This window comes from Manihot esculenta, chromosome 15 (assembly GCF_001659605.2).
Source record: "Manihot esculenta cultivar AM560-2 chromosome 15, M.esculenta_v8, whole genome shotgun sequence".
In the NCBI taxonomy this organism is placed as follows: Eukaryota; Viridiplantae; Streptophyta; class Magnoliopsida; order Malpighiales; family Euphorbiaceae; genus Manihot; species Manihot esculenta.
The window spans coordinates 1038361-1051481 of NC_035175.2; the positions used below are offsets into that span (position 1 = coordinate 1038361).

Sequence of the window (13121 nt, forward strand, 5' to 3'; positions counted from 1 at the left end):
GCTCACACTTCAGCTAGAATCTCTTTCCCATTGATATTCTCACTTATTTAAATTATTCCTCTCTTTTGCTTTTAGCTTTTAACTCATTAAAACAAACCCCCCTCTTTTACTTATTTATTATTACTTGCCTTGGTCATTATTAGGAAGATACTTGGTGTCAATTCCCTGTGGTTCGATCCTATTGCCACTATCTGCAAATTTATTTGTTGATTGATAATAGGTTATTTTTTACGGCTTCGACAACCGCTTATCATTAATCAAGCACAAAATGCACAGAGAACATTAACAAGAATCTAAAACAAACAAGAATGGTTCATAATATGAAAAATTGTAGTTCTATGTCACAATGACGGCAAAACAAGTTTGTGTAATCCTTAATTACTTTGTCCTCAATATTGGCTCTTGCAGGACTTCCAATAGCAAAATTGTCATCAAAAGCTGCTGATTTTGACAAAGAATTCCTACCCATGTTTCTCAGTCGTTCCTTTGAAACAAATAGTCAGGATCTGAAAGGGAAGATAAGCAAGCAAGAAAATCAACAATAATCTCAATACCTGTAGGAGGAGGAGCAGCAGATTAGGCCCTCTATTAAACTCTTCCGTTGTCTACCACCCCTTCCCCTACTCCTATAAACATGATAAGCCCTAAACATGTCAATCTGACCAAAAAATGACCTGAATATCTCATCAGGATCAAAATCATCACTGCAAAACTCATGCGTAGCTCTTCTCGTACCCTTCTCCGACGAACATTGTACTGCTGGTGGCTATACACAAATTCATCAACCAAACCAATCTGATCATACTGTCTCCTTTGAAGTATCATCGCTCAAGCCCTTGAACACTTTTTTGAACGCTTCCTCAGATCCTAGCTCCTTGTTCTTATCTGGGTGAACTTTCAATGACAATTTCTTGTAAGCCTTCTAATCTCCTCAGCTACACAAGTCTTTTCCACCAGAAGCATTGCATAATAATCCTTGTTCCTCTTAATCTGCCTAATCAATTCCACATTTTCTTCAGTATAAACTCCTTGATTCATTTAAACCCTCATCAATTTTATCAGGAGTAGGACTGTTGTTATCATCATCAACACCACATTTTTCATCGAGAAAAGATGGAATTGACCCGTAAGAATCAAGCTTCTCACAAACAGCTAAAAGCTCATCAATAAACAAATTGTGATTCATCAGACGTTGGGCAATTCTAATAAATTTCAATGCTCGCTCTTTATTTCCTGAGGCATTTGCTTCCTCAGCAATTCAAACACATATCAAAGCTTCAGCTTTGTTACCATCCATAGGTTTTCTAACCCAAAATGTTTCTGGGCCATACTTCAAGCATACAATAAATGAGGGGAAAATTTAGCTCTAAATCAACACCTAAACTCTCCCAATATTATTCATGATCCGATATAAATTAAAGTTTGAATACGATAAATTTCAAATTTAAAAGATTAGAATAATATTTTCACTATAATAAAATAATAATTAATTTAATATTATTATATTAAATTTAAACTTATTAAATATATATTCAGTGAATACTTGGTTCTTTAGATATAAATGCTGCATTAGCCTTAGTATAAATATTACATTCTTATTAAAAATATTATATTTGTTGTAATATTTCAATTGCTCGTGATATTTCAATCTCAAATATTTTTAAATTTTACTTTTAATACAAATTATTTTAATTGATATTAAATTCCATATCTTATCGTGACTTTAATATTTGACTAAATTATTTGTACATCTAAATATTATTTTACTGATAATCGTTGAGTCCTTTTCCCTTCCAGATCGGGTTAGAGCCCATGATAGCGTAAACCGACCTAAAGCCCAGAGCACCTCAAGAAAGCCTGCCCACAGCAATGGACCGGATCTAAAGACATCAGTCGACCTGGGCCACCTTCGAGCCTAGAACCTGCTGTGTTGAAGCCAGCCCCGTGATGGGACCCAAGGATGGACAGCAGACCCGATTTTTTTGCAGCCCTTCTTGCACGTGCTCTGAGGGAAATTAAATGACCGTCTGACATGAGTAAGGAGAACTCACACCACTATACGTACGGAGCTGAATGATAGAGACAGACGTCTCCATAGCAAAGAAACCGTTAGACGTCATGGTGAAAAAATAAAAAGAATAAAGGGAGAGGGGCACCCCTCTCAAAAGGAGCCGACTCAAACCATTGGAAATATTATTTTAAGAGGCGCCGATTCAAACTATTGTAAACATTATTTTAAGAGGAGTTTACTCAAACCATTGTAAACATTATTTTTTTTTTAGATCACAGTGTATCATTTACTCTATTAAGATGAAGTACTAAATTAATTACATTATAACTAATTATTACGAGTATTCACATATTTATTTCAATAATAAATGTATTTAAATAAATATAAAAAATATTAAATTTTATTTTTTTATTTTTTAATTCTCATTAAAAAAAATTAATTATAATAAATTTTATTTTCTCAACATTCATATAAAAAAAATTTTAGTAGTTATGTGAATATTTTTTTAATTTTTTTCTAATATACTATATAATATGATGATTAATATACTATTACAATATGGTTCTACGCTTTCTCTTATGAAATTTCGTCTTTGATCGAGGGCGGTACACTTCTCCTAAACTCATGGTAAACATAGCTCACGTCACTTGCTCCAAAGCCAAAGCGGAATGCTTCTGTGAGACGCTTATCCAATAATTTCTCCAGTAACAATGCGCTGTAGTTTATTTAGTTATTTTATAAATTTTTATTTTTTTATCTCATAATTTTTGTTTATTTTTTAATTATTTTAAAATTATTATTTATTTTTTAAACTAATAATATATAAATTAATTATTATAACTTTATTTTTTAAAAAAATTAATATTTAATAAAATTTAATATATTTAAAATAAATATAATTAAAAATTAATAAAAAAATTATATTTTTTAATATATAAAAAAATAAAATGTATAAAAATTACAAAAGTCAAAAAGCAATCAAGAATCTCTTTTGGTCAATATGAGCATCTCTCCTCAAAATATTATGATCAAGAATATATTTGATAAAAAAGAAAAAGGCCGTGAGAATATGTTCTTTGTCCATGAGGAGAACAATTTCTCTAGCAGAATCCCACTAGGAGTAGAAGAGGACTTATTGGGTATTATAGAAAACACAAGTACTTTTTCGTAATTAAGCAGTCTCGTGAAGTAACCTGGTCTCTGCAGAACCCTCGCTTATAATTTGCTTTGTCCACATTTCAGCGCTCTCTCTCGCTCTCTCGCTCTCTTGCGTGCTTCTTGCTCCTGCTTCTTCTCTCCTCTGTGTGGTTCGATCCGGGAGTAACTCCGCAATCATGTTGCTATATCAGGATTTGCTTACCGGTAATTTTCTACTACTACTACTATTTATGTTTTTAATTTCGTGTTAAACTTTTTTTTCTTTTGTGATTTGCTTCTCAGATGTGATTTATTTATTTTTTTTTGGAATTTTGGATTAGAGTTCCCTTGTAATAGTCGTGTATATGTGGATCTGAAGCTTTCTGGGTTTGGCTATATTTATTGTTTTTTTGTTTTATTGAGTGTTTCTGATAAACTGTTTTCCTGGTTTCTCAATGGTTTTTCTCTTTTCAACCATTTATCTGAGATAGTTGGATGTGAAGTAAAGACTAGCTAAGTTTTCGCTTATATTTTTAAGATTATGTAGTCGATTAATGGGATTTGCCATCTTGAGGATTTGTTACAAGATGATGGGATTTACCATCTACTGAGCTTTTAGTTGATGCTGGTGGAATTTGTCCATTCCGCGATGCTGTTTGTAGTCTTCCTTTGCATACCCTAGAAGTCTAGTTATTCAATTTCAAGTCCAATTTAGGTGTGCTTACCCTGGATTGAGTTTGTGCCTTTACTAACGGAACTTCAATTTAAACTAAGTAAACCAATAACTGACACGAGAGTACTAAGCCTATGTCAGTGTAGAATTTCTCCCCTGTGGTCGATTAATTGGTTACCCAAGAAGACCAAAAGGTTGTGTCCTTTGCTTTGAAAGGGAAATGCTTAACAGAATAAATTTCGTTAATGGATTTCAGGTGATGAACTTCTCTCAGATTCCTTCTCATACAAGGAAATTCACAATGGCATGCTGTGGGAGGTTGAGGGAAAGGTAAATATTGGTAAATTTTCGGTTTGCAGGTCATAATTGTTTGGTGGATGTTGGGTGATTTTGTAAATTGTTATTTATCTTGTGGCATTGTTTTTTTTGGTATATAGTGGGTTGTACAAGGAGCCGTAGATGTAGACATTGGTGCAAATCCTTCTGCTGAGGGTGCAGACGAAGATGAGGGTGTTGATGATCAAGCTGTTAAAGTAGTTGATATTGTTGATACATTTAGACTTCAGGTGAGTCATGTTAAGTGTTTTTTTAGTGGCTAAAATAAAATTTTGACATTAACACAGTTCATGCTTTGTTAGGAGCAACCCTCTTTTGACAAGAAGCAGTTTGTCACATACATGAAAAGGTTTATCAAGTTGACGACAGCAAAGCTGGATGAGGAGAAGCAAGAGAAGTTCAAGAAAAACATTGAGGGAGCAACCAAGTTCCTGCTCTCGAAGCTCAGCGATCTCCAATTGTAAGTTCCTTTCAGTTGATGCACTCATCTATTGACTTTGACCACTACTTTTTATGTGTTCAGCATGGCATTTTTTTGGATTTGTTCTTGATTTATGTGTGTATACATTTATAGTTGGCATATCAATAATATTTACTATCTTTGCTTGTGATGCAGTTTTGTGGGAGAGAGTATGCATGATGATGGATCTCTTGTGTTTGCTTACTACAAGGAAGGTGCCACTGACCCAACATTTTTGTACTTTGCTTATGCTCTGAAGGAGGTCAAATGCTAAGTATGGATGCGAGCTTCGAGGTGGAAGTTATAGTTTATCTTTGCACTGCTTTATTTGGTGAATTGTGACTACTATTTTGGTTTAATTGCTGTTGATTGACTGTAAGATTTGTAAACGTGTTACCATAACATGCTTTTCTATATTGTTGGGATTAATGTGGTGGTTCACAAATAATTTAATCGTCTATTGAGTATTCAAATTTTATGGCAATTGTTTAGTTCGTATTGATGTTTTTCTAATGTCATCCCATCAGTTGAAGTCATGTGAATTTAGATGTGTTTCTCTCCTCCGCTGGCAACATATTCTATCTTGTGGAACTTGATTTTGATAGACATAATTGAAGCCAAGCGATATTGATCTTTGGTAGTTTGCTCCATTCTTTTTGCCATACTATCGTACGGGTCTTGGGGAAAATTGTGGGAGAAGCCAGCCCAACAGTTTTGGACTTTCGGGGTGTCATCAGAAGGAACTGCACGTGTAATGTTGTCTCATATATGACTTGCTTTTGATACGACATAAATTAAGTTTTTGCATAGCTTAACAGCTGAATGAAGATGATTATACCGTGGGTGTCTTGGGATGGTGCGCAAGATTTGCACTCGTTTTTAGTTATTTTTTTGGTATAATTTGCATGAGGATGAAAAAGACTAAGGGGATTGGTTTAGCGGTTGAATGCTGGTTGATGGATATCTAAATAATTATGCTAGCGTTAGATTAAATAATTAAGTTAGCGTTGGGTAATCCTTAGCAACAATAACTTATTGCAATATTTTTAATATAAAGGCTATCGGTTCTATGATCGGAGTTCTTTTTTTGTATTTTATTTTTATTTAAATTATTATTTTTTTAAAATTTATTAATTATAATTTTTTAAATTAGATTTTTATATCAATAAATTATTTAAGTTTTTTTTGACAATAAATAATAATTAAACTAATTATAATATTTATTTTTTTTAAAACTTGATGTCAATTATGTATATACATGAAAATTAATTATATTTAAAATTTATTTTTAATTATTATATGTTATAGAATAAATTATTTTTTTATTCATTTCATTAATATATTTTTATTAGTCATTTTTCATATCAACATTTACAATTAGACATAATTTATTAAACATTTAAAATATATTAATTATAATAAATTATTATTATTATTTATAATTAATTATTAATTATATTTAACGATTAAATAAAAAATTAAAATTTTATTCGAATATATTAATTATTTAATAATGAATTAATAATTTAATTAAATATTATAAAAAATATTTTTTATAATTTATTATTTTAATTATTAAATAATAATGTTTTGACAGTCAATATAGAAGAGAAATGTCTGGAGTTGTTACTGCTAGATTGAAAATCCCATTTGATGTGTACAATCCCGAATCTCTATTTCAAAAAAAAAAAAAAAAAATTATGGCTCGGCATCGCAACGCAATTACCAGAAGTCTGATGACTTTGCCAACTGAGAATTACTCTAAAAAATAAAGTTGACAATTTAATAGATAATTAAATATTTCCTTTTGCCTTATTATCATTTAATTATGGAGCTACAATTTCAATGGGACTCTTTTATGAAACGAGAGAAGGGGGTGTGGATCTGATCAGAAATTCGTTTCCATGCTCTTGTCTAAAACCTTTTTCTTTGAGCCCATGTCAGCGCAGGCCCATGGCCCAAGCTATTAGGCCATCAAAGGTCTGGCTGGTCCCTGAGACGACAGCGTTTCTTGCGGGTTCATGCTCTTCCGGGCAAACTCCTTGAGTACAACGTAACGAAGTGAATTACCACGCGCAAACTATCAGCATTTGTCGATCTTTATCGATTTCAGTTTTGTTTTCTTCTTTTTGTTTTTTTTTTTCCTTATTTCATTTTCTATCAGCATATTGGACTTACTTCATAAGTTAAGACACACAAGCTTTGTATGATGTTAATAAAATAAATATCTTTGAAAATCTCAAATAAAAAAATATATTTTTAGAAGTTCATAAATTCGCCTAGACATAAATAATTTTGAACTCAAAAAGGGAAAATCTATTACTCATGAGCTTCGTCATTTAATTTATTACCTGTTTGAGAATCACCTAATAAATAAATAAAATCTTTTTTTTGCAGAAATAAATAAATAAAATCTTTAAACAATATCAATTAAATGATTATTCCACTGATTAATTTTTTTTAGTGTTTATCATTGTATTAGTTTAATTGTCAAGTAATTAAATATCTATTGACCCAAATATTTTTTGTTCATTATTATTATTATTATTATTATTATTATTATTTGAGTCTATTATTATCATTTTTATCAAATTCATTTCTTTAAACATTATTGTTCAATTAAACATTGTTATATTGAAGTTGAATTGAATAATATAAAAAAAAAATAGATTGCTCTACAATGGCCAGTGGGACTCCAATATATATATATATATATATATATATATATATATATATATATATATATATATATTTCTCTTGCTGTGTATTTTGATATAATTAAGGGAGTTTTTTTCTTTTAAACAAGGTAATATAAAGGCGATAGAAATTTAAATATCAAAACTTTCTAAAGCTTATGAAAAATTTTTGACATCTTTAATAATTTTTATGTTTAAAAAAAAAATTCTTTCAAATAAAATTTAGTACTTTAAAAATTCACCCATTTATTTTCAAAAAATCATTTACAAGGTGAATTATATGCGTCTGAGAATGTATTATGTCAATAAGAAGAAGACCAAATTCTCCTACAACTTTTTATTTTTTTAAAAAAAATTCTCCTACAACTCAATGACTAGCTGGAATGCCCATCCCACCAGGAGAGGTCTTATGGGGTATTATGGAAAATGCAAGTACTTTTTCGTAATTAAGCAGTCTTGTGAAATTACCGGGATATCTGCAAAACCCTCGCTTATATATACGCGTTGTCCACAATTTATCAAGCCCTCTTCCGCTCGCTAGCTCGCTCACTTATCGCTGCTGCTGCTTCTCTTTTCTGTGTGGTTCAATCCGAGAGAAACTCAGCAATCATGTTGGTCTATCAAGATTTACTCACCGGTAATTTTTTCTATTATTTGTTTAATTCGCTTTGTCTTTTAGGATTTGTCTCTTAAATAGTGATTTTTATTGGGTTCTTCTTCATGAAAATTTGTGTCGGATTTTCCTTTGTTTCTCAATGAATTTGCTTTTTTCTTTCAACCATTTATATTTTGGTGTTTGGGGATGGCAAGACTGTGGGTTATCTCATCTTAGAGATAGGAAAAAGTAGTAGCAAAGTTCTATTTGTAAGAATCTGTTACCAATCGATGGGATTTACTATCTTTTTAGATTTGTTGCTAGCTGATACGAATTACTGTTTGCTGAAGCTTTAGTTCATGCCGTAGGAATTTGCCTATTCTTGTTTTATCTGATTTCATCTATACGTCATGCAATCATTTAGGTTTGCGCTTGTGTGGTCTTTGTGTAATCTTCCTTTGCATGCCTTAGCACTCTAGTTATTCCTTTTTATGTTACAGTACGGTTCTTGCACTGGTTTGAGTCATTGTCTGCACGAAACTTAGATGCAACTAAAATGGACGTTCTATTTCAAAACCAATATCTGACGTGATATTACTGAAATTCTCCTATGGGTAGTTTATGTAATTTACTTTGAAAGGAAATGACTCTTTTTTAATATGTTTACCCACTTCAATTTTATCAATGGAGCTCAGGTGATGAGCTTCTCTCGGATTCATTCCCATACAAAGAAATTCAGAATGGCATGTTGTGGGAAGTTGAAGGAAAGGTAAAGATGGATCAATGTTTATAATTGTGTGGTGAATGTTGGATGATTTTGTAATTGTTATTTGTCACATGTTGTGTGTTTTGGTTTATAGTGGGTTGTTCAAGGAGCTGTTGATGTGGATATTGGTGCAAATCCTTCTGCTGAGGGTGCAGATGAAGATGAGGGTGTTGATGATCAAGCAGTTAAAGTGGTTGACATTGTTGATACATTTAGGCTTCAGGTGAGTCCTTGAGTGACTAACTTAAAATTTAATTTAAAATTTGAAATTTAACATGAACACAATTCATGATTTGTAGGAGCAACCTTCTTTTGACAAGAAACAGTTTGTCACATACATGAAGAGGTTTATTAAGTTGTTGACAGCTAAGTTGGATGGGGAGAAGCAAGAGACTTTCAAGAAAAACATTGAGGCAGCAACAAAGTTTCTGCTCTCTAAGCTTAGTGACCTACAATTGTAAGTTCTTTTCACATTCATGGATTATGGTCTTTTCTGGATTTGTAGGTGTATATATTTATAGTTTACATATGAATGATATTTAAGATCTTTGCTTGTGTTGCAGTTTTGTGGGTGAGAGCATGCATGATGATGGCTCTCTTGTGTTTGCTTACTATAAGGAAGGTGCCACTGACCCAACATTTTTGTATTTTGCCTATGCCTTGAAGGAGGTCAAGTGCTAAGTATGGATACCCAGCTTCGAAGTGGGAGTTACTTGCTGTATTTCTAGTTTTTATCATTGTGCCCTTTCATTTGGTGCGTGAGGCTTTCATTTTGGATTTAATTGGGGTTGATTGGCTGTGACTTGCTATTTTATCATGCGGAATATTTATGTCTTTTGTTGACAAATAATTTAATATTTTTATTGAGTGTATTCCAAAATTTATCGCAAAATTAGTTTGTATTAATGCTGTTTTGGTGTCTTTTTATCACTGGAATCAATCTTGTGGAACTTGATTGGCGGATCATAGCCATTTCCAAGCAATTTAAGTTATTGATAGTTTGCTCGATTGTTTTCACAAGAAAATTACACAGGTCTTTGTAAGTTTGGTTGGAAAACTATCTCAACTGTTTTGGACTTGGCCGGTGTCATCTGAAGGAACTAAGCTTGTAATTTTATTTAAGCTTTTGATGCAAGGAGGGTGTCTTAGGATGAGTTTTGCAAGTTTTGAGATGACTTTTTTTTGGGTATATTGTTCTTGCATCTAGTAGCTATGTGAATGGAATTATCTTCGTTAGAACACATTGACTTGTATTTAATACTAAGAGCTTGAATTACTTGGGAGATTGGAAATCGCATTTGATAATGCGTCAAATTGCATTATCGTAGGAGGCTTACACTTTTTCAGAAGAGAAACCTAGGTTCGGACTTGCGATCAGCGTAAAAACCACGATCATGGATAAAGTCTAATGGACGGTGGATTGAATAAACACTTTGTTAAGGATATGCTGGGTTAAAGTTTTAATATTATCTGTAGAAGTTGGTTTGAAGTCGAGAAATCTGCTTCATTCAGTCCCTTTAAGAAGTAGTTTCAAAAGCCTCACTCGAAGGATAAATGGAGGATTAGTGAAGGAGAACACAAAACCATCCCCAGAACTGGTAAGAAAAACGCAGGTAAAACATAAAGAATGAAAGAAGAGGAGAGAAGCAAGGATGCTAGATATAAAAGCGGAGATGAAAGGAGAGAAGATATATGTGGAGAGGAAATACGCATTTTTTATGGTCATGATTCTCACCATGCTTTATTATATTGAATCATCATAATCAATTGATAGATCCATGCTAACTTCATTTATCATAAATTTTTTGAATTGAAAATTTGTAAAAAATATACTTTGGACGGTTTTTGGAGTCTCGAACCGAATTGAAAATCGTATCAAAATAAAAAAATTGATATTATAATCAATATTATAAAAAATAACTATATTAAATTAAATTTATTTAGTTATTTAATTATGATTTTAATTTTTCATTTAAAATTATATCAGAGCGAAACTAGAACCACCGAATTATATCAAAAAATTAATATTATATATATATATATATATATTGTAAATAATTTTATTGATATTATAGTTATATTATATAATTTCAGTTATATATTTTATATTTTATATATTTTTAATATGATTTTATAATTTATATTATTAAAATTATAGAATTTTATTTAATGAATTTAAATTTAAATTTTATAAATTATTAAATAATATATAATAAATAATTATAAATAAATAAATATATAAACAAAATAGTTATTTGAAAGTTATTTTAAATTTAATACAAGTTTAATTCGTTAGTTAGTTGTATTTACACACTCTTTTTAATTATTTTTATATAATACTATTTAATTATTTTTATAAATTAAATCATTCATATAATTTAAATATAATTCTTGCTATTAACTATTAAATAATTATTAAAAATATTATAAAATAATCATATAATTTAATTAATTATTAAAAAATTTTAACAATATAATTTAAATGATTTGATTAGTTAATTATAATTTATTCCATTTAAATAGATTATATATATATATTTATTATTTCAAACTATAAATATATTAATCATTTTATAATTTTTAATTATATTATATGAGTTAATCACATATTAATAATATAATATATTTTTATATATTAATTACACATATGTTTTTTATTAAAAATATATAATTAATAATTATATAAAAAATAATATAATATTTTTATTAAAAATTATATAGAATATATATTAATATTAGTATTATTATTGTTTAGATATTAGTATTATTATTTTTTGTTATTTATTTATATTATTTTATTTATAAATATTAAAATTTAAATTAAAATTAAAGTTAAAAAAATTAAAATAAAAATTGAAATCGAATCAAAACGGTACGAAAATTACTTAGAACTTAGTATCGAAATTTAATTTTGAATATAATTTTTAAAAATAAAAAAATTGGAAGTTTGGTTTTAATTCTAATTTTTAATAAAAATTATACCAAACCAAAACTAAACAGCTCTATTTATTATAATTTAAATCCTTAAAAAACTTATTTATTTTGAGACATACTCAATTACCAGCTCATATTTAAACTTTGAAAAAATTATGGTTATGGCGGATTTTAAACAAAACTATCATAAGTGTAAAATAAAAAAGTGAACTACAATTTGATCTCTATAGATAATTAGATTTATATATTAATGCATTTATTTTTAAAAGTAAGAAATTTAGTTATTGTAATTTAAGAAAATCAATAAATTAATCATTGCTGTGGTAAAAACAATTAATATTATTTTATTTCATTCACAAAATTGTTATAATTTCATACATCTTAATAATTTAGTTCTATAATTTAAATATAGTAAATTGATCTTTAAATGAATAAAACAATAGTAGTGACTTAACTGTATTTTTATGTTAGAGATTAATTTATGATTCTTTCAATTACAAAACCATATAGTTGGTTTTTAAAACTAAAAATACCTAAGTATGACTAAATTATAGTTTACCTTAAAAGTTATTGTACAATTTACTTATAAATTTTGCGTTCAGCTCTAGCTGTTGTTAGGAAGTCTAAACTGAGGTGGATGCACCACTAGCAAGGATGCCAGAGCTTATTTGGGTCAATGAAATCATTAGACTTTTAATTCAAATTTTGCATTTGTTATTAAATTGCAACATCTTAAAGTCTAAAACCCCACTTACTTTAAGTTAAAGCAAGACTTTATTCATTTATTTATTTGTTCATTTTTAAAAAGTGAGCTGCAAGGTATGATAAATCAGGCCACACTATAAAGCAGAGTTTTTTCAGTTACCCCACTTTTGAGATCCACCGGCCACTATGACCACTACAACACACCCTTTAACACCATGTTTCAAGCTAATCTAGGATAGCCACTGCTCTGATCCTTTAATTTAATGTAACTTTTAAAAATTATAACAAAATTTAAAATTTCATTATTTGGGATTCTAAATTAAAACAGTCCCACAGTGGCCATGCAATGGATCCATGGTGCAGGAGCGTAGAGGAAACTGATATCATATGAAAGTAAGAATATAAATTAGATATAATCAAATAAATAAACTTGAATTCTCAAAATGCAGCATATAGCAACAAATTTCAAGAGTTTGAAGCAATTGTTGATAATTGGTATGCAGCTGAATCAATACAGTTCTGGTAATCACATTTTTTTCAGAGCCGGCATAGAAGTTAGCCCACACCCTGAAATCATCATCTTCCAACTCATTCACCACATATGAATCATTGATTATATCATCTCGTTTTAAATAAATCAATTGTTAAAAAAAATGTATTTTTATTATTTTAAATTAAAAAATAAATCTTTCCATTTCAGTAAACATTAATTAAATTAAATAGCTGTAAATTTTTTAATTAAAAAAAAAAGAGGGAAAGGAAAATAAAAGAAAGATCGTCGCTTTATTCTCTCCCTTATATTTGGATA

At 29.4% G+C, this 13121-nt stretch overlaps 2 protein-coding genes and 1 pseudogene across 3 annotated transcripts; 2 read left to right on the forward strand and 1 right to left on the reverse strand.

Moving 5' to 3' along the window:
* Positions 1-313: 313 nt before the first annotated feature.
* LOC110600951 lies at positions 314-1297 on the reverse strand (annotated as a pseudogene).
* Positions 1298-3218: 1921 nt separating this feature from the next.
* Positions 3219-5101, forward strand: LOC110601747 (translationally-controlled tumor protein homolog). The gene is made up of 5 exons (XM_021739022.2): positions 3219-3373; positions 4078-4151; positions 4259-4387; positions 4460-4617; positions 4774-5101. The coding sequence occupies exons 1-5, from the start codon at positions 3346-3348 to the stop codon at positions 4889-4891; spliced, it is 507 nt and encodes a 168-aa protein (XP_021594714.1). The 5' UTR covers positions 3219-3345; the 3' UTR covers positions 4892-5101.
* Positions 5102-7797: 2696 nt separating this feature from the next.
* Positions 7798-9566, forward strand: LOC110601748 (translationally-controlled tumor protein homolog). Of its 2 annotated transcripts, none has more exons than XM_021739024.2 (5): positions 7798-7950; positions 8604-8677; positions 8769-8897; positions 8974-9131; positions 9219-9566. In XM_021739024.2, exons 1-5 carry the CDS (start codon positions 7923-7925, stop codon positions 9247-9249), a joined length of 420 nt encoding a protein of 139 aa, XP_021594716.1. In that variant the 5' UTR covers positions 7798-7922; the 3' UTR covers positions 9250-9566. The 2 variants fall into 2 exon arrangements, with proteins under 2 accessions (XP_021594716.1, XP_021594715.1); XM_021739023.2 differs by having other exon boundaries at positions 9238-9566.
* The last annotated feature ends 3555 nt before the right edge of the window (positions 9567-13121 follow it).